This window comes from Bos taurus, chromosome 7, assembly GCF_002263795.3.
Source record: "Bos taurus isolate L1 Dominette 01449 registration number 42190680 breed Hereford chromosome 7, ARS-UCD2.0, whole genome shotgun sequence".
Taxonomy (NCBI): domain Eukaryota; kingdom Metazoa; phylum Chordata; class Mammalia; order Artiodactyla; family Bovidae; genus Bos; species Bos taurus.
In genome coordinates, this window is record NC_037334.1 from 2,673,576 (window position 1) to 2,694,266 (window position 20,691).

At 62.6% G+C, this 20,691-nt stretch overlaps 1 protein-coding gene across 1 annotated transcript in view; it reads right to left on the minus strand.

Annotated features, from left to right (window-relative positions):
• OBSCN (obscurin, cytoskeletal calmodulin and titin-interacting RhoGEF) overlaps positions 1-20,691 on the minus strand; it is a 234,361-nt gene that overhangs the window by 2,399 nt on the left and 211,271 nt on the right. Inside the window, 20 exon segments of the mRNA XM_059888870.1 lie at positions 85-207; positions 892-1,059; positions 1,231-1,341; positions 1,660-1,731; positions 2,271-4,281; positions 4,612-4,689; positions 4,830-4,875; positions 4,961-5,113; positions 5,751-5,777; positions 5,929-6,101; positions 6,462-6,539; positions 7,007-7,067; positions 7,768-7,968; positions 8,442-8,529; positions 8,641-8,809; positions 8,966-9,078; positions 9,571-9,686; positions 10,015-10,111; positions 10,800-11,012; positions 20,213-20,321. Of these exon segments, the coding sequence (XP_059744853.1) occupies positions 85-207; positions 892-1,059; positions 1,231-1,341; positions 1,660-1,731; positions 2,271-4,281; positions 4,612-4,689; positions 4,830-4,875; positions 4,961-5,113; positions 5,751-5,777; positions 5,929-6,101; positions 6,462-6,539; positions 7,007-7,067; positions 7,768-7,968; positions 8,442-8,529; positions 8,641-8,809; positions 8,966-9,078; positions 9,571-9,686; positions 10,015-10,111; positions 10,800-11,012; positions 20,213-20,321 (4,207 nt within the window).

A 20,691-nucleotide genomic window follows, 5' to 3' on the forward strand; every position in this document is an offset into this window, starting at 1 on the left:
CCCCACACCTCCCCCAGGAGCTATGGATTCAGGAGCGGCCCCACACCTCCCACAGGAGGGGCGGGTTCGGGAGTGGCCCCATACCTTCCAGGCTGCACTGCACAATGTACGTCACAGGGCCGTATGACTCCACAGGCTTCCAGACCAGCAGCACCCCGTCCGCATGTACCTCCCCAATGTCCGGCCGTGGCGAGGAAGAGGGGCGCTCTGCAGGGCCCACAGTCAGCAGTCCGGGGTGGGCCTGCAGGACCTCTCCATGGAAGCTCTGAGCCCCAGCCAGCCTGCCTCATCCTCCTCACCCTACTATCAGGCCCACCCGCCCCTGGTCCAGTTCTCTCGGGGTCCTCTCCAAGGCTGACTGGTAGGAAGAGCCCAGTGCCTCTCCTATGAGGGGCCTTGGGAGGTGTCTGCCCTGCCCAACCCCACCAGGCTCCCCTCCCACTAGTGCCCACCCAGGAGCCCCATGGAATGGCCCCTGCTCACAACCCCCCACCAACCCTAGGCTCTAGTCAGGGGGGCCTCTGCTTTGCCAGACTGTGGTGCAGGGCAGGTAGGGGCTGGGGATCAGGTCAGAGGTCTGAAAGCTAGGCTCGCAGCCTCTGCTTTGGGTCTCCCAGAAACACACCCTGGTGCTGTGTTCTGAGAGCATGGTTGGACTGTAATAGAGATACAAAAAGGGAAGTCACCGCCTCCTGCACTACTGGAGAGACAGGGAGGTACTGTGGGAATGCAAGGAGGAGAGCCCCCAAAGAGGGGTCAGGGAGGGAGCCTGGCCAGCTGTGTCACCCTCTCCCACGTCCCCTCCCAATGCCTCCAGACCCTGGTAGGGCCAGGCTGTGGGTGCCCGGGCGCTGAGCCTCACGTTCCCTGGGCCCTTCACGGCCGACCCACCTGCCTTCCGGAGGATGGCCGTAGTGGCCGCCGTCCCCAGCGCATTGCTCACACTGCACGTGTACATGCCGAGGTCCTCAGCAGTCACCACCAGGATGGTCAAAAGCTGGAAGTTCTTGAGCGTAGAGGAGATGAGGAGGCGGCTGCTGCTCTCAAGAAGAGCCCCATCTGCAGCAGCAGAGAGTGAGCCTCAAGATAAGCTCCCAGCAGGTGCCCTGCCTAGGGGTCACGCCCAGGACCCACACCCTCTTGAACCTCAGTTTCCGTCTATACAGTGAGAGGAATGCCCGGAAGGAGTACCCTGCCTCCCTGGCCCTCAGCCTCAGGAGACCTCTTTACCTTTACTCCAGGTGGCCTGTGCAGCTGGCTGGGCCACCACCTGGCAGGCCAGAGTCACAGACTGGCCCAGAACCACCGTCTCATCCGAGAGCTCCCTTAGGAACGACGGTGCTGGGGAACGGAGGGGACGTGAGCCTTCAGAGGTGGCCTTAGGCCTGAGAGCAAGGCCCGACCCCCACTGCAGGGATACAGGAGATGAGCCCCATCCCCACCCGGCTCATCTCCAACACCAGCGCCTCCTCCAGGAAGGCTTCCAGGACTGCCGGCTCCTGACTGCAGGGGCACCAGAGTCCCCCCGTGTGCACTTGAGCTCCTGTGGATGTGAGCTCCCCCTCGCCACCCTGCACTGGTCTTGACAGGGTTCCCCTTCCCCACAGTCAGGTCCCTTGGGCTGCAGTGAGGGGCCTCGCCTCTGGGCAGTGTACCCACCTCGGTCCTTGCTCTTCAGGCGGAAGGAAGCAAGGCCTGCCTTCTTCCGGGGAGGACTCTCCTTCTCCAGACCTGCAGTAAGGAAGTGGCCACGCGAGGGAGGTCATACTCTGGGGGCCTGGCTTCTCTGGGAGCATGAGGGGAAGGCTCTGGGGATCCCCATGTGGCAGAAAAGCCCAGTCCCAGGGGGTCTTATTGGCGATGAGCTAAATCCACGGCAGAGGGCACCACCCCTCCCTACCCCATGTGTCAGCCACTGCAGGCAGCTAGGCCAGCAGCTCAGGGGCCACCGGGCCAGCTGAGGGCTCTGGGATCAGGATCAAGGAGGGCCGGGCCAGTTCCTATCTCCGTGGGGGTGTAACTGCAGCTGCATTACCGCTGGGCTTCAGATGCACATGGGGAGGGACTGGAGGCCGCAAAGGTGACCTCAGAAACAAGCCAATGTGTCCTGGGAGGTGTGGGCAGCACCGGGTCAGGGAAGGAGCATAGGATGGGGGGCTTCCTGCATCACCCAGGAGAGCTCTGGAGCTATCCTTTTGGCCAAGGAGCCCCACAGTGCAGAGCGGGAAACATGGATGTGCCCAGTTCCAGGGTAGGGTAGGGGTAGTAACCTTCAGGCCTGCCCCTCAGGAGGCGGGAGATGTGGGCTACCGAGGCCTTCACCCTCTGGCGTAGCCCCAGCTCTGTGGGCTCCTCCAGAAGTGAGTGCCTTCCAGGGAAGTGGAAGAGACTGCCCGAAGTGGGTGACCACTTGCGCTTCCTGCCGCCGGCAGCTTTCCCGAGCAGGGCCTCCATGTCCTCTGGCTCCTCTGTGATCTCCAGGCTGGCTGGCCAGGGCCACGCAGCCTCTGGGAGCTCAGCCAGCTCCTCCCCAGCCTCAGACTCAGGGGAGGATGGACGCTCTGGCTCCACCGGCTTGGGGATCTTCCTAAAGATCATGAACTCAAATGGGAGATACTTGATGTCATACAGATCAGACAGATTGAGGTAGGCAGGATCCACCTCTGAGATGTCCAGGGACACGGTGTCTGCTGCTTCTGGGTCCCTGGACAGGTCCTGGATCTGTACGAGCGACACCTGAGAGCCCCCACCGATGTCTTCCCACGAGCTCAGCTCCTGGGAGGCCCTCCGGAGGGTTCCGTCGCCCTCGGGTGCAGGCGCTGTGCTGGCCTGGGGTGGTGGGCTCTCGGTCGCTGCCTCATCCTGCTCCTCCGAGGACTGAGAGACGGCCCAGGTCATCTTGGCCCACATGGGGCCCTGCCCCAGCATGCCACCGGCGTCCCCCCCAAAGGCAAAGGTACCGTAGCCCGCCACCCCTGCGTAGCCCCCACGGCACCCCAGGGAGAACTTCCGTGTGGTCGCCTGCTCCTGAGGCCGCTGTAGGCTGGGTGACGACGGGGACAGGTCCTCTGTCTCCTGGACCAGGCCTTCAGCATCCAGGGAGGGGCTAGGCTCCGTGCCCATCTGGGAGGCTGGCTCTGGGGGTCTGGGTGATCCAGGCCTCTTGGTGAGAGGGACGGCCTTCAGCCCGCTCTGAGAGTCTACCTGGGGGCTCGCTTGGGCAGGGGGCAGACACGCCTGTGGCTTTCCTGGGAAGGAAGGGCTAGGGGATGACAAGAGGGCCTCTGTGCAGGGCCCTGAAGGGAAGGAGCCAGAAGGTTGTGGTGCCAAGGACGCAGGGGGGACAGTATCCTGGGGAGCCGGGACCCACTGGGGCTTAGAGAAAGGGGCAGCCTGCCCTCCACAGCAGTCCTGGGACGACTCCTGTGGCTGAATGGAGCACCCATCACTACTGGCGGAGGGCAGTCTCAGCCCCCGTGGGGTCCCCTCTGGATGCTCCTTCTCCCTGGCACGTGCACCTCCTCCAGGCGTGCCCTCTCCTTGGGCATCCTGAGGACTCAGGGGAGCCGGAGCGGGACACTGCCCCTTGCTGCAGGCCTTGGTGGAGGAACTGGCAGTGTTTGGTGGGTCACGGTCCCGGGAGTGGCTGGAGCCAGAGGCCTCCTGGGTGCTTGCTCTGGGCATCTGCACGGCCGTCTCCAAGGAGGCTGCTGTGGCCTGCTGGGCAGCCTGCTCTTCCATGGCAGCCGCCTCCTCCAGTGCCCGGTGCTCCAGCAGTGGCTCTCGAAGTCCCGGCAGGACGCCCGAGAAGTAGCCACCCTTGAGAAGGTGCCGCCGGCGGGCAGGGTGCCGCCTGCCCCCTGTGGACGGGCCCCCGAGCTCTGGGCCTTCGCCCACCTGCTGGTAGAACAGGCTCCGGATGATGCTCTGCCGGGGCACACAACCCAGGGCCGCTGCTGGCTCCTCGCCCTGCAGCGATGCAGGCAGAGCCGAGGCTGCAGCAGGTGGACAGGCCTCGGCCTCCTCAGGCAGGCTGGCCGAAGGCCTCAGGAAGCCCCGGGGGTGCAGCAGTGGGGAGTGGGTCACCGGGGAGGATGGCAGCGACTTGGCCCGGGCGAACGGGGCCAACTCGTTGTCGGAGGAGGAGGAGCTGCTGGAGGAGGCGCTGGCGTCGCCACGCAGATGCCGGGCAATCCCGAGGGATGGGCTATCGGGCGGGCCCTGGAGCAGCTCTGGGATGGAACGCATCACCAGGATGGACTTGTAGCTCATCAGGGAGCGCTGGGGGCGTGGAGGACAGGGGCCTGTCAGCAGGGGACCCGCTGCCTTCCCAGGCCAGAGGGGATCTCAGGAAACAGTGGGCCTTAAAACACATGGTCCCCAGGGTTCTGTCATCTTGTCCCCACCTTGGCAGAAATGTTGCATGCTGCCCCGCCTCACCCCGCTGGCTCAGGGAGCAAAGACTTGAAATGAAGGGTGCCCGGCCCCACTCCCTTGCTCTGCAGACCCAGAAGGGACACAGAGCCAGCCCTCTGGGCCTCATTTCCCTCTCTGGCCTCCGGCCGCTTCTGCACCCAGCCCCTCACCCCTCCATGAGGCAGTGCAGCCCACCTGCCAGCGACTGCGGGCCAGGAGGAACTTCAGCTGCTTGGTGTTGATGAAGTGGGCCTCCTCCGCGGGCACAGACTTCTGGGGGCGCCCAGGTGAGAGAGCCACGTTGCGGGTGGGGGGAGCCCCCGGGGCACCCTGCAGCCCAGGCAGGCCCCCACTCCTCTTGGCCTCACTCTCCCTCCCTCTGAGCCAGGCCAGCCCATGTTCAGCCTACTTACCCGGAACCAGGGGTGGGCGAGGCACTTGGCAGCACTGGGCCGAGCCCTGGGTGGGGGAGGAAGGTCCAGGTCAGGCCAAGAGGTCAGCTGGTCACTGAGGCAGGTGCAGGACCTCAGATGTATATACTCACCCCACAGCCTTCTGCAGAGCAGCCTTGATAAAGTCCTGGGCGTCCTCACTGAGGTGGGTGGCCATGGGGTTACTCCAGGACACCCGCCCTTCCAGGACATTCAGAAGGGTTGCTCGGTCACTCTCTCCAGCAAATGGGGATGAACAGGTCAGGCTGGAAGCAGAAACATGGCTAGCCTTCAGCTGTGACCTGAATTTCTGGGCCCATGGGAGGCAGGTTGCCAGGACAGGGGTCTCATGGGGATGTAGTGACTGGGGGCCCCCAGCCCTGACTGGAGATGCCTCCTGACACCTCTCGCCTTCAGCCCTGAGAATCCCAGCATGCGTCTCAGATTTGCTCAGAGATCTAGCTTGGAGCTGGGATCCAGGCTAAGCCTGGAGTGGGTATCTGGTCTTAGGCTGGGGTGAGGATCCAGTCTTGGCCTGGGATAAGGGATCAAGCGTCATCTTGAGTGGGCACCGGGACTTAGCCTGAGACAGTGAATCCAGGCTCAGTCTACACCACTGATGCCCTCGGGGCAGCAACAGCTGGGACCCTTTAGGGGAAGAGCTCCGTGCTCTGCCCCATGACCTAGCAGAGGTCCTCTGTGACAGGGTGTGAGTGAGCAGTGCTTGGCAGAAACCCCATATCAGAACTGGCTGACGGCATGTTCCCAACATAGCTGCCCCCTGGGTCTTGCGTCTCTGAGCTAAGGAGCAGTCAGCGATTCAACAGCTTCCCATTGGCCTGCTGAGGAGGGGTCTGGGCTGGTTTTAGAAGAGAGAGCTGACAGGAGCAGGGGTCTGCTCACCTGAGGTAGGTGATGACCCCCATGGCCCTGCAGAACAAAATCACAGCCGTGAGTCTCTCCAGACCTGGTCCGATGAGAAGGAGGAGGCAGAGGGCGGGCGGGCCCACCCCCCCCAACCCCTACCCTCACCCACCCCACCCCCACCCCTACCCTCACCCACCCCCACCCACCCACTCACCAGATGTCGGAAGCCTCGTTCACGGGGGTCTGTTCGATGATCTCGGGGGCCACAAACTCAGGGGAGCCGTACTTGCTGTACTGTGGCTCTCCCGGGGTGATTTTTTGGGCAAAGCCAAAATCACAGATTTTAATGTCTTCCCGAGCAGGATGCACCATCAGGATGTTGGGGGGCTGTCAGGCAGAGTCGGGAGTGGCTGAGCACACCTTGAGGAAGGAACCCCCAGGGCTCCCAGGCCTGGGGAGGACACTCAGGGGTCTCTGAGGGGCTGCCCCCGCAGGAGGTTGAGGCCAGCATGAGGCCATAGGCAGCCCCGGGAGCAGGTTTTGGCGCCCTTGGGGATAGCTTCTGCTCCATCAGAGCTGCCCCCCACCTGAAGGTGAAGGGGCTGCTGTAAGGCGGTGAGCTCCCTGTCCCCAGAGATGAGGAAGTCCTCAGAGGGAACTGGGAGTGTTGGGCCTTCTCCCCTCAGCCCTAGGCCCCAGGCTTCCAGCAGCTCCTCCCTGGGCTCGGGGCAGCAGGGAGCCACGTACCTTTATGTCCAGGTGAAGGATGCCTTGACCGTGCAGGTACTGCAGCCCCTCCACCAGCTGCTGGATGTAGACCTTGACCTGTGGCAGAGCTGGTGCTCAGCCAGCCTCCAGAACCCCTCTCCTCACCTCCCTGCCTGCTTCCACCAACAGGACCTCCACTTCCTTCCAGATCTGAGCCTGGGGGTTGGGGGGCTCCTGCAGGACAGGTTCCACGCAAAGCCCCAGGGAGCCCTGTAGCTGGGAGATTCCTCTGGGCCCCCAGGTGGATGGGTTTGGGTGTGTGGAGCAGCTTGAGCAAAGCGGGAAGGGGCCGGGGGAGCAGGCAAGGGCTGGGTGGCTCGATCAGTGCCATCGGGGCTGGAGAAGCAGGGAGCCCCAGCCACCGGAGGGCTTTGAGAGCTGACAGGAGCTGAAGCAGCCCATGAGGGTCTCTGAGGGGGAGTGCTCTGTTGGGAAGCTAGTCTGAGGGACAGGAGGCCTGGCCAGGTCCACGCACAGCCCTGCACCCAGGTGGGCAGCCGGGTGGGCAGCCGGGCAGCAGTCACCTCGGCCTCGGTCACCACACTCTTCTTGAACAGGCGGTCCAGCAGCTCTTCCGACGAACACCTGGGAGTCCGTCAAGGAAAGCTCTAGGCTCTGGAACCCTCGAAGCCTCGCGCCGCCTGGGGGCAGTCTTATCTCCAGGTGGGGGTGGGGGCTATGCTGGGGAGGCTGGTGCTTGCGGTTGAGGAGGATGGGAGGGACAAAGCCCCCCAAGTAGAGGGACGGAGGACAGTGGGAGGCAGCAGAGTGGGAGTGGCATGCCACCTTGCCCCCCAACCCCGACTCCTGCAGGGGATGCTGACGGGGGGTTGGGGTGGGTGTGGGGGTGTGGTAGGCATACAGGACCCAGGATGGGTCGGGTGGGGCGTGTGCCTCTCCCTGGAGCGTGTGTTGGCATGCAAAGACGCATCAGTGCCTGGGGCATGCCAAAGTCAGGTAAGAAGCCCAAGTTTCCTGCTGGAGGCCAATGGGGGAGCAGGAGGAGACAGACTTTTGGATGAAGCCCTGCCTAAATTCCTTACCCAAGGGACTGGGAGCTGGGAGCTATGTGGAGTGGCAGTACGTAGGGGTGGAGGGGCCAGGGTCATGCAGATAGTCCGGAAGCATCGCAATGCCAGCGGCACGGGCTGCCCCCATCAGGCAGTTGGGCCTGGGACCACCAGCACCGCAGACTCCACCCAGCCCTGCAGACCACTGTCTGCCGGGGGCACTCCCCCCCACCTCCCGCCCCACCACCTGACACCCTCAGAGTGAGGTGGGATACAGCTCCAGGATGAGGATCAGGGTCTTCCGCGTCTCAAACTGGTCCAGCAGTGCAGTGACCAGCGGGTGGCTCAGGCCTGCTAGGATGTCCCGCTCCCGATAAGCCTGGGCACGCGTCCTGCTCCGCAGTGGAATGAACTTGGCAGCACAGGCCATCTGGTTGCCCTTGTGCTGCACCCTCTTCACGAAGCCGAACACACCCCTGGGGGGAGGGGACAGCGTGCTGGGGGCCCTGGAGGCAGAAGCTTGGGGGCGGGGTTCCTGGGGGACAGAAGCTTGGGGGCGGGGCCCCTGGGGGGCAGAGCTTGGGGGCGGGGTTCCTGGGGGAGGCGGTTTCCTGAGAGGAGAGGTGCCAGGAGAGCAGGAGCTGCGGGAGTGGGCACTGGAGGAGGCCAAGTTGGCAAGGCCAGCAGGTACTCTGTACATGGGGGTTTGCAGGAGGCAGGGGCTCCAGAGGGTGAGGGCTGGAGAAGCAGGTCTTCGGTGGGGGCAGGGCTCTGGGTTGAGGGAGTTCAGCGAGCTCTAAGCAGGGGATGGTAGGGGTGCAATGGGCGGGAGGGCTGGGGGCTCCTGGTCGGAAACTTGCACATAGGAACTCTGGGAGGCTGAGGCTGAGGGTCTTAGGAGGTGGGGCTCCAGCGGAGGAGGCTCCTGGGGCTGGGATGGAGGAGGTACCTTCCAATTTCCTCCAGGACCTCATAAAAGGAGTGCAGTTTCCTCCTAGAGCTGTGCTCACTGTCCCGTGTAGCCAGAGAAGGGGAAGCTGTAAGAATGAGTAAAGATGATCACCCAGCGCCTCTGTCCCCCAACGTCACAGTATCTGCTGGAGCAGCTTCCTGTGCCTGAACCTGTGAGAGCTCAGGGGCCCACTCACCCCCGTGGATCAGCAGTTCTGCCTTGCACAGCACCTGGCCGCCAGGGTTGTGGGCCAGGCAGGTGTAGACGCCCGCATCGTGCTGGGTCACGTCCCTAAGCACCAGGGAGTAGGTGGTCCCTTCCTGCTGCTGGCTGAGCCGGGGGTCAGCTCCCAGCTGGGTGCCGTCCTGGAGACACAGGAGCGCGGGGAGGCCATCAGTACACCCTGGGGGACCCCAGTGCCACGGCCCAGCCTGACCTTCGGTGAGCCCCGTGCCCAGGCCAGCGGGGGCACCACACACTGCCCCTCCCGCAGGCAGGCCCTCACCCAGGCCTGCCCCTACCTTGTACCAGATCACTGTGGGCTGTGGGTTGCCCTCGATGACAGCCTGGAACTGTGCCGTACCGCCCCTCTGGGCCTGCACGTCCTCGATGGTGACCTGCATGGACGGGGGGCCTGGGGTGGGGGAAGGAGCCGGTGGGCAGAAGCCAGGCTGTGTTCGCCACAGCCTACTCTGCGCTGAAATCTTCTCATGCCTGGCCTCCATGCACAGACACCCAGACCTGGGTGGAATGGCAGCAACGCCACGTGTGTCTTGCTGCCCGAGCTGGGCAGGAAGGCCCTGAGACATACTCCAGGGTGAAAGAGCCCAGCTGCCTCCAAGGGAAGGGATCCCACCCCTGATGGTCCAGAAATGCACCCCCTGTCTTTGCTGCTTCAGCCTCAGCTCTCTGAGGCCACAAGAACATGCCAACTCTGCGTGGGGTAAAGGGCCCTGACGTCCTGGTCACTGCTGCCTTCTGAGGGCACGCAGGGAGAGAGGCAGCCGGGGCCCTGGCCTCAGTAAGGCTGGGGTGTGCCAGGTGGCTGTGCCGGCCCCGCCCTGGAAATCCCTCCTTAGCCTGGGGCATGGAAGGCACACGTGTGACCCGCCAGGCCCCCACCTACTTGCAGCAGGCGTGTCGCTGGTCTGGTACACGTATGTCCTGTGTGTGGTCTCCGTGAACACGTGGCTGTGGACGTCCCAGAGCTCACCTGCTCCTGGCCAGGCAGCGCCCTCCATCCTGGGGCATGGAGTGGAATTAGCTGTCTGCCTCACCCTTCCACTCTTGGGGTGTGGGAGGCCGCGATTGGGTTCTTGCTCCCCGCCTACTCAGGGGGCTGCAGCAGACTCTTTGGGAGGGGACATACAGCCCGAGGCCCCAGTCCTAGGTGAAGAAGGGAGCTCCCCCGCTTTCCTTGCCCCAGGTGGCCTCCCCCTGCCCTGAGCTTAAGGGTGGGGCTGGTAAGGAGAGTGCAGGCTGCTGTGATCCCACCCCTTGCTCTCCTTCTCCCACGCCCCAGCCTGCCCCCAGCACGTCCCCTCACCCCCCAGCCAGCTTGGGAGGTTACCGAATGGGCACTGTGCGTTCCAGGACCTCAGTGCGTGCCTGAGCCGTCTGCTTGAGGCCCTCGTGGGAGAGAGGCTGAGGTGCCTTTGGAGGCTCGCCTGGTGGGAGGCAAGGGGCCCGGTGAGATGGAGCCCAGGACAGGGCTGGGGACAACTCCCCAGGACAGGCCGCTGCATCAGCCTGAGGCCCAGCAGATAGGAGCACAGACAGAGCAGGGGCTCTGAGTGCACAGGGTCCTCGAGAACAGATTCAGCACTCCAACTGCGTGTGGGCACCTTGCCCCCGGACTGGGGCTAGGGCCCCGCAGCACACCCCCAGGGTCTGGTCCACCCAGGCACGGCTCACTTCTGCCCCTTCCTATCCTCCTTTCCCTCCAGGTCCCCCCCTCTTCCCCTCCTCCTGGTCCCCCCCTCCTCCTCCTTGCCCCCCATCCCTCTCCCTGCTCTTCCCTAGTCTCCCCATTCCCACACCCTTTCTCTCCTCTCTCCCTTCCTCCCCACCTCCCCAGGAGCACTCCAAGCTGGCGGCTGAGGGCTGACCACAGGAGGCCACATGCCAAGAGTGGGAAGGACCTCCCGGAGCCCATCCCGGCAACTAGTTCCACAGGCTGAGCGAGGGGCAGGCCTTGTCCAGGACCCCCGACATGTAGAGCCAACAGAATGTTAGGGGTCTCAGGCTCTGCCAGTTCACCCCCGTGGGATGGGCACCCAAAGTAACCAAAGTGGGGTCAGAAAGGAGGGGCGGTTATGGGTGGGGACAGGGGTCCCGGAAGCAGGGGTACTTTGCCTTCAACCTGCTGCCAGGCCTCACTGGATGCGGCCCCAGCCTCCACAGCTGGGGGCTCCGGGCTGGCCCCCTGGAGTGCAGGTAGCCCCCCAGGGCTGGGGCTGGGGCTGCTGTGATCCCCTGTGGAAGGTCCTGGAGCCTCAGGGCACGTCTGTGTCCTCTGGATGGACGTGCTTTCCTGCCCTGGGGCAGCTGGGGCTGGGACGGCAGCATCTGTAGGAGAGGCAGGTTGACGCACAGGAGTGAGGGGGGCCGGGGCCTGGGAGAGGGACACTGTCCAGATGAGGCCACCCTCCTCACCCTCCCGCTCCAGCCACCCACTGGGTTCAGGAAGCGCCAAAGGTGGAGGCCCCTGAGAGAAGAAGGGGTCTGTGCCAGAGATGGCACTCCAGCAAGTGCTAGACTGGTCCACCCCCAGGGTGTCTCCCAGATGCCCTCATGAGAACGTCAGTTCCCACGGGGACAGCAGGGCCTGGACCCCCACCGTCCACTTTGGGTGGCCCCTCGGTCTCAGTCCCATCCCATCATCCTGGGGCTCGCCTTGCTCTGTAGCCCACTCTGGATTTGAGGGTACTGGGTCACCCAGGCTCAGGAGGGTCCAGCCCCACGTTCTAGGAAAGCTAAGCACAGCCTGATGCCCAATCAGGAGCCGAGAGACCTTCACAGGGTGGGCTGCCTTCCTGCCTCCCAGGGAAGCCCCCATTCCCCACCCAGCCCAACACAGACCACCACACTCTCACCTGGTCCCTGCCCAGCCCCCGACACAACTCCCCAAGGGAACCTTCGACCCTCCAGGCCCTTGGCTTCCTGCCCTCAGCCCCCAATTCAGTTCCTCTTCCACCTGACTGCCAGTCCCCCTGTGGCTGTTCTGGGACACCCACCGCTCCATTTCCAAAAAGGCCCCCTCTATGGAGCTCGCTCCCATGCTCCAGAGCCTCCCTCCTGGTGATCTGCTGTATTCTTGGGCCCCCCAGGCTGAAGAGGCCACTGGGCAGGGTGCTGTCTGTCTGCAGTCTGTGGCGCTGGGGCGACCATCCTGCGCTGCCCCCACTCCAAGGAGGTTGTCAGGACCCCAACCCATCATGCCCCCATGGCTGTCCTGACAAAGGACTCAGGCTCACAGGACACAGGATGACCTGCTTGACCCCCAGCAGACTGGGGGCAACTACTGTGGACGCCGCAGCCACGCTGTGACAGCCCCTGAGCCCACATGTGAGCAAGCTGGACAGGCAAACCATCATGCCTCCACCCAGGATCCGTGGGACTGGCCAGCACCCACAGGCTGATGCTGGGTGCCCACCCCGGCTACCAATGGAAGGGGCCTGGGCTGTCCATTGTTGGTCTCCAGGGCCAGGAGGGTCCCTCCCTCCTGAGACGCCGGAACCACCAGGTGGAGAAGCAAAAATGAGAAAAGCAGAGGCAGTGCAAGGAACCGGTTTATTAGCATCATCAGGGTTGACGGATGGGACTGCTTCCCATGCACAGACCCTGGTCCACCCTGCTGAGAAGGCCTAGGAGGGCCTGTAGAGCTGGGCCCCACACAGGCCTCCTGGAGGCCAAGAAAGGTGTTCAGGGCTAAGATGTAGTTTTGTGGGGGGAGCCCCTGCTGAGCAGGAGCCTGGGACCCCTAGCCTGGGTGAGAGCCAGGGCTGGGCCAGGCCTGGACACTGGGATGGGGGCCTAAGCTGGCACACACAAGGCCCGTGCGGCCCCTGCCTGGTGAATGGAGCAGGAAGGATGCCCAAGCACCTTCCCTGTGTCTGCAGCCCCGAGCCTGGAGTGGCAGCCTGCAAGTCAATCTGCCCCATGCTCTCAGAGCAGCTTGAGGAGCCTCTGAGATCATGGATGCATGCACCGTCCTCAGCTGACGACCAAGTCCTGTGAGGTAGGAATCGCCTGGTTTGGAAGGGGAGGGCAGGCTGGAGTCCTGAGCTGGTGGACAGCCAGGGGAGGTCAGAGCACCCGTGTCCGAGGCGTGCCAGCTTTGGGACTCTCCTGATTGAAAACCCAAGGTGGATATGTGGTGAGTTGATGCTGGTGCCGGGCGGGGTCCCAACGCCGCTTTCCTCTTCCTGCTGCCCCGTGCAAGCACGGCAGCTTCGTCAGGGGGTCCCAGGTCCAAGAGTCTCTCATCTCAGCCCCAGCCATCCCGTCCCTGAGGGTCTTGGCCTCAGCCCTGGGAGGGGCTGGGGTCCATGTCCCTGTCTGGGCGAATGTGTAGGGTGACAGTCTCCCCCACAGTCCCAAAGCTGACCGTTTGGGTTGAAACCTCGGTTTTGAAGCTGCTCTGGCCGCTGTCCGCAGAGCGCTGAACCTGAGTGCAGAAGGAAGGCTTCTGGGTCGCGGCGCCTCCGGCCTGGGCCTCCCGAAAGCAGAAGGAGACGCCCGTGGGGCCCCGGCCCTGCGGCCCCGATGGAAATGCCTCCCGGGACCTGGGCATGCGGCCGAAGCAGCCAGGGGGGGCCCGGGAGTCTGGGGGGCGCCCCACGTTCAGCAGGACGGGCTGGCCCACGGTGGGCTCGCTGATCTCTCTCTGCAGCACCGAGATCTCGCAGGGCGGGTCATCAGCGGCACTCGGCCTGGGGCCACTGCAGCCAAAGGTCTCCCCTTCCCGGGGCACGTAATCCTCCAGGTCGGCCAGGGTGAGGGCACGACCGTGGTGTGTGAGGATCTTGGGATCACGGCCCTGCAGACCATCAGCACCCAGCGGCTCCTCCACCTCGTAGGCATCTCTCTCCCCCTCCTCCAGCAGGGCTCCCTCTTCAGCACCCCAGGGAGGGGACGGCTCAGGGCTCTCTGGCCCCGTTTCCACGCAGACAATTAGGGGCTCTCCAACGGTGACCGCGGCCGGGGGCTCCTGGGTCAGCAGCTTGTTATTGGAGTTGTTTGTATTGGGGTCTCTTCCAGACACCCTTCCAGGCAGCGTGAAGTGAAGCTGCTCAGAGCTGCCAGGCGTCTCTCTGGCCAGAGACGCACCCTTTGAGCCGGTCTTCTTCACCCGGACCTCAATGGTCTCCTCAACCTCCACCCATTTGGGCGGGGGCCTAGTGCCCCCCGGCGGGCCTGCTGTGTGGGTCTCAGGCTCCGTCACGAACAGAGTGGGCACGGCGGGCCGCCGGCCTGGCTCCGCCTCAGGCCTGGAGGGTCTGCTGGCCTCTGGCGAGGGTGGCAGCTCAGGGGCCAGCAGGCCTGGCCTGGGCAGGCTGGTGGGGTGACCGTAGCGGGAGGGAGACTTGCTGGGGGACTGGCGTCGGCCACGGGGGCTCTTCACCACAGTGGTAATGGTCTCCTCTCTGTGGGGAGAGGGCCGAGAGGAGATGGGCACAGAGCCCCACAGCCTCACCCAGTGCCCTTGCTGTCAGCACATTCGCGGGCCAGCAAGGGAGATCAGGTTAGTGTCCAAGCAGGCAAGTGGCGAAACCGCATAGACAAACTCCTACGCATGCGCCTGAGCCCAGGCCCCAGATGCCCACCCAGAGAACCAAAGCACCGGAGCACAGAGTTCCATCTGGCCATCTGCGTACACTTGGGACCCAGTGTGCAGACCTCAGAGAGAGAGGTGAGGCATGGGGGGGCGCGTGCAGTGTCACTCAGCGGGTCTGTAACGTATGCGCCGGTATCCCTTCCTGTGCGTGGCTGTCCCGTTCTAGAGACACCAGCCCTCCTTACAGAGCTGAGGGACAAGCCACATCGCCTTCCTCGTCAGTCTCACGCTTGCTCTGTGCTCTGTATCATGGCAGGAGGCGGTGGGGGTTTGGGTGGCTTCTCAGAGGGCAGGTGCCTCAGAGATCGCCAGTCAGGGACTGCGGAGCAGGGGGACGCCAGAGTTGGGACGTGCAGCCCGTGCTTTGGGCCTCCGGGTCTGGGATATGAGGCCTGGCAAAGACTCCTGGCTCTGGGCATGGGCTTGCCGACGTGGGCGGTGTGAGCTCAGCCCACGAGGTCCGGTGGGGCCGCAGGGGGATGAGGGGCGAGAACTCAAGTCCGTGTGCACGTGAGTGAGTATGCATGGGGCTCTGGCCAGGGGCCTCGCAGAGACGTGCAGACAGATTTGGAAAAGGGCTTGAGACTTTCCCAGAGCCAAGATTCAGAAGTCCCCCCATCAGCCCAGGCCCTCCTCCGCCAACCAGCATCTAACTCTGCCAGGTACTGAGGGTGAAATAAGTAACAGGCAGGGAGCAGGAACACGTTCAGCAACATAGCTCTCCTGGGCCCTAGACCTGCATTTCCTCTTGGGCTCAGGAAGAGGGATCTGGCATGCATGTGGTGACAACTCAGTGCTGCTACCAGCTGCCTGCAATGACTAGGACTCTGTCTTTCTTGTTCAGCTTTACTTCTGGCTAACCCACAGCTCCAACTGGGAGCCGTTACTCGTGGGCACGGGCACAGAGCTGTGTGGCCACACCTCGGGGTGCACAGCGATGACAGACCCTGCCTCCACTGGCCCTCCCCTGGTACAGGGAAAACGCTGTGCCCCCTTAACTGGTGGGGAAGCCGAGGCATGGAGACGAGGTCTGTTCAGGGCTGCAGGCCTGCCTTCCTGCTTCACACAAGGCTCAGCGGCGCAAGGCTTGTTCCTGAGTCAGAGACTGCCCACATGTCAGGGGAACCTGGGCAAGGACCCATCTTCTGGCCTCAAGTGGCCTGATTTGCTGAGGCAGGACAGTGAGTCCACACCTCCTAAATGCAACCCCCTGCTTGGCTCACTGCTGCCCCCATGAGACATGGAGGCCCCCTGCCCTGAGGCCAGTGGCACACCACTTGAGGCTGCCAGGTGGCAGGAGCCTCTCTCCAAGCCCGGTCTCCTTCTGGTACCCCTTGGCTCCCCAGAGCTCCTCACTGTGTGGTGTGCCCTTGGGGGATGCGGTGCCAGGCAGCTGCCTCTCTCCATTCCTCATGTGAGGGGGTACATGTCCTTGCAGGGGGAGGGTTACTGCCTCCTTAAGCCTGGGACAGATTGGTCGTGAGGGTGCCTTGTGAGTTACCTAGTCTAGGCTCCCACACGCATGAGTCCCCAGTGGGCAGCCTGGCCCCATCTCTGCTCCTTCATGTTTTCACTCATAAAACATAGATAACAATGCTCCCCTCACAGATGAAATGTAGAGCTGATCTGTGAAAAACTCTGGCATGGCTGCATACCTCCAGGGATGGGACGTCTTTCTGCCCCAGGCAGCCCCATCTACTGTGAGGCCGCACTCTGCTCTGGGGGAGAAGGGAGAAAATCAGGGAAGGATTAATCCAGGACATATCCAATGTCTGAAGATGGGTTCTGCAGCAACATCACCAGCTGCAGGCCCCTACAGGAGGTCTTCTGCCTCGGGGGAATTAAGAGGTTCCCCATCTTAGAGCCTCCCAGACATCTGGCTTTAGGAAATCATAGTTTTGACTGCCTCCTAGCTTTTGCAAGCTCTTCCACCCTTCCACTTCATTCACCTCCTACTGCAAGTCCTTCCAGATCATCCAGGTCAAAACCAGACCTGCCTTCTGCCCGTTCACCTAGCCCTGGACTGCTCTGGGCCTCTTGTATTCTTCAATTATCAACATGTATGGCATTTCCTCAGCCTTGGAGGCACTGAAGCGTGGGGAAGGGGACAGTGGCTGTGGCATCCAGGGAATGAGTTCTCAGCCAGCTTCCGACTGGGAGCCACCCCGAGCAAGGCTTCTCTCTTCCCTGAACCTCAGTTTCCCCACCTTCTCAGTGTGAGGGCTGAGTGCGGAAACCCCTAAGGACCCTAGAGCTGTACTGTTCACTAAGGTTACACTATTTTAATTAAAATCAAATTAACTAAAATAAATTTTAAAATCCAGTTCTTCAGCCACACTAGACAAATGCTCAGTAGCCACACGCAGCTAGTGGCCGCTGGAGTGGAGTGTAAACATAGATCACTTCCGTCATCACGGAAAGTTCCCTTGGACAATGCTCTAGATCCTAGGATACTAGATGGCAGCATTCTGCCTCCAGCACACTGGAGAAGAAACTTTCAGGCTTTGCTCTTCCCTGACTAGTATGACTCTGAGTCCAAGCCCTGGGTGAGCCCTGGGATGTGCAGAATAAGTCGACCCTGCTGAGACAACAGAGCCATGGAGAGGGTACCTAGACCCTAGGACAGACAGCTTTGAAATGTGGTAGGCAAGGTCTCAAGGGGAGGTGAATGCTCTGGGAGTGTCTGCAAAGTGCTGGCAGTCTGTGTGGTGAACAAAGACCACGGGAGCAAGCAGTCAGGCAAGCCAGGGGCCAGGCTACACAGGCAAGATCCGGGGAGGTTAGTGGGCATGCAGGGAGCACTGCAGTCAGAGGGAGGGTTAGGAACACGCCTGCACTTACATGATGACGGTTTTCTTGGGGACCTTAGTCTCCTGCTCAGTGACTACAAAGAAAACAGTCGGAATAGCGAGGGTTACAGATCAGCCAGCGCTGGGGGCTGAGCTATCCGAGTGGGCCGGCAGTGTGGTAACTCGCTCAGCTTAGGACACTGGCTCCAAACCCTGCTGGACTGTGTGATCCCCCAGGAGGAATGTCTCGGCGTAGAGCCCCAGGCCCTTCACCTTTGAAACGGTGACAGTGCCTCCTCCGGGGGTCTGGGGATGAGGCGCTGCGGTGACCATGCGTCCCACGTGGGGCGAGAAGCCCTGTCCCCTTGAGGGGTCTTGCAGGAGCTTCATGAGAATAAGTGCCTTGTTCAGGCTGCCCACACAGAAATCCAAGCTCTTCCTTTAGTCCAAGTACCCAGGGAGCCCTGGGTATTTGGGAGGCCCTGAAGTTCCTCTTTTCATAGAAACCAAGGCCTAGAAAGGGGAAAGGAATGGCCTGTGTCTGGCAGCCAAACCGGGAGGTGGAGGGCTGGTGCCTAGTTCACAAAGAATTCTAAGACCAAAGGACCTCTCTCCAGGGCAGAGTGACTCTGGAGTCCTAGAGGTAGCCTGTCTGAGTGCTGGGCGTCAGGCCACAGAAGGCCCTCTGGGAGCAACCTGAGGATGTCTGAGCAGCATCCTGAGCTCTGAGCGAGCCAGGAGCATCCCACACACTCAACTGTTTCTTGATTGTCCTGGCTGTCCTCCTCCCTGGAGCCAACAGGATAAGCCCTGTGGCTCCCATGTTGCTGACAGGGACCCACATCCCAGAGATAGCACGGGACTCATCCAGGACCCGGCAGCACCTACTCCCCACCATCTGGAGGCCTCTTCCTCTGTAGCTTCTGGGCAGGGCCAAGCTTGGCACAGATATGCTCCCTCCCAGCCTCGTCAGCGGGCGAGCAGGCAGCCCGCCAGCTACCAGCACCCATACATCTCAACGTCCCTCTCACCAGACTGGGGGAAAGCTGAGGGGGTGACGTGGCCCAGGGCACACAGCCTCCTAGTCTGCGGTCTGTGGGACTTTGTGCCAGGTGGAAAAGGACTTCTTTAGATGACCGTGACTATTTTAGCCTTGTTCCCAACGAATATGAGTTAAATGTCCCAGCTGTGTCTGTATGGCACTTGGGTGCCGCATTTACTGTGCACGCGTGCACACGTGTGTCCATAATGCATGTGTGTGCACGCACATGTGTGTGACTGTGTGTGCCTGCATGTGCTTGTGCAAGCGGCCTCCTGGAGAGAGGGCAGCCTACTGGGAGAGAGAATGGGAGGCAGCCACAATGCCCTGTATCTAGACGAAGTTGGGCCCAGGGAACACCAACCTGTCTGTGGCCTGGAGGCCGCCCCCTGCGCACACAACAGTGAGCGATCCAGGGCCTTTTCCCTGCTCCTCTCTGACGCGGGACTCATTCTGTTGCTTCTAGGGGTGGTGACCAGGGCCCCCGTGGGCTGCTACACTCCTGGCACCTTGTTCCTCATCTAACCTGTCATCCGGGGGGGCTCTGGGATCCAGTGCGTATTGGTGATTATGGAAGGGGTACAGCCATGCCAAGCAGGGCTCTCGGCCCGGCGCAGTTTCACAAGCGAGGGGGCAGCGCCCCACCCCACGGGGCCAGCCAGGGCCCGTCCTGGCTGCAGAGCCACCGGGTTAATGATGAAGCAGCAGGTCAGGATTAGGAAGCAGGAGGCGGCAGGCTCCAGTCCCAGGGGCTGTGAAGACTGGCCTCGCCTTGTGAGGCGCCAAGGCCATTCCTGGCGTGGGTGCGCCGCCCTCCTCCAGACCCTCCATCCACAGGGCCCAGACAGAGGCCCGTTGTGACGGTGGACTGAGAGCTCTGTGGGATGCACTTGTCGCCGCCGAGACAGGGTGCTGAGCCCTGCCGTGCGCCACGTAAGACCACCAGGGGCACAGCAGAGGTGCCAGCAGACGCCGTGGGGGCCTCCAGTGGGAGCCAGCTTGACCAGTGCCCTTTGGGGCTTGATGAACAGGACCCCTGCCCACGAGGGAGGAAGGGTCTCTGGGCGGGCCCTACAGAGTGGGAGAGGTCCTAGGCCCGCCCTTCTGGCACCAGATGGCTGACTCAGTGAGAGTCCAGACAGACAGCAAGCCCCGCACGCTGGACCCTGGGAGGCACTGGGTCTGGGGGCTCAAGGCATCAGAGGAGCCAACTTTCAGGACTTGGGAGGACACAGACCCCAACCCAGCCCTACTGTGAGAGCTGGAGCTCCCCCAGGTGTTTCAGTGTAGCTTCTGCTTGCATGCCCCCGAGGATGGGAGGCTCAATCTCTGTCCTGGCAGCCCCTTCCAGGTAAGTCAGCTCAGACCAGGAGAAACTCTCCCTGAGGCTGTCACCCACCCTGCAAGCCCTGTAAGGCCACTCTCTGAACTGAACAGACACCAACTGCCCTCCTCGCCATCCCAGCCATCCTGGTTGGGACCCTGGAGCCACAGAGGGAGATGTCCTGTCATCCTTCACCACCTGCCTGGGAGCATGCTGCTCCCTAGTGAGGCCCGTTCTGCAGCCCAGACCCCTCCCAGCCTGGCCCAGGCCAAGCCACAGCACCCTGTCCTTTCCTTAGCCAGGGCCGCCTGCTGCAGAAGGATCGTGCCCCTGACACCGTTCCTTCTCCCAGGAGCCAAGCTGGGACCCATCAGCCTGCTTCTGTGTAGCTGCCCCTGCCACCCATCCTGTAAGACCTCTCTGAACACTGCCTGGCAGGCAGCTCCAGGCCCAGGTCTGGCCTGCATATGCACTTGTTATTCCCCCCAGGAATGGTTATTAGCAGGCTTAGGGGGTCCCCTGACCCTTCAGACAACCCCATCAGCCTTTCCCAGGCTCTGGTTCACAGCCCACCCTTCTCTGGCCCCCACATATGTGGCTCCAGTCAGGCATGGGCCGCCAGCGCTTGGCCCCCATTCTGAGTCCCCTCCTCCGATCGTGCTTCCCCTCCTCCTGGAAGTGTGCTCTGACGAGAAGGGTTGAGGGTTCTACCCCTCCTGGCCCTGCCCCAGCCTGTGGGGGTTCAGCTCAGGCTGGACCGCACGCAGAGGCACTCACCTTCCACGGCCGCAAGCCGCTCCACGCGGTGCTGTTCCCGGGCCTGCAGCACGGGGCTCTGCATGAGCAGCTCCGCACGGCTCCGCTTGGAGCCCAGCCGGTTCACCAACTGCAGGGCATAGAGCAGGGGCTCACCTCCAGCCTGTGGCTCCCCAGGGGGCCTGGGCAGTCTCTGTGAGGCCACACAGGCCAGCGGTGGCATGCAGGGCCCACCGCAGCTATTTCAAGAGCCGCAGAGCCTGGCCACATGGGTAAGGGTACCAGGCCAGCTACCGAGTCCCGTGACCAGGAGCTCCCTGAGACAGGCGGAACACTCTCCACCTGCTCTGTCTAGCACAGTGGCCACGTGGGCTCTGAGTACGTGAATTAGAAGTGAATCTTTACTTAAATGTTAGCTTTAACTGATTTACATTTAAATCACCGTGTGTGGCCAGCACAGGTCCAGAGCTGACTGAGGGTCTGTTTCTTTCTCTGAGAAT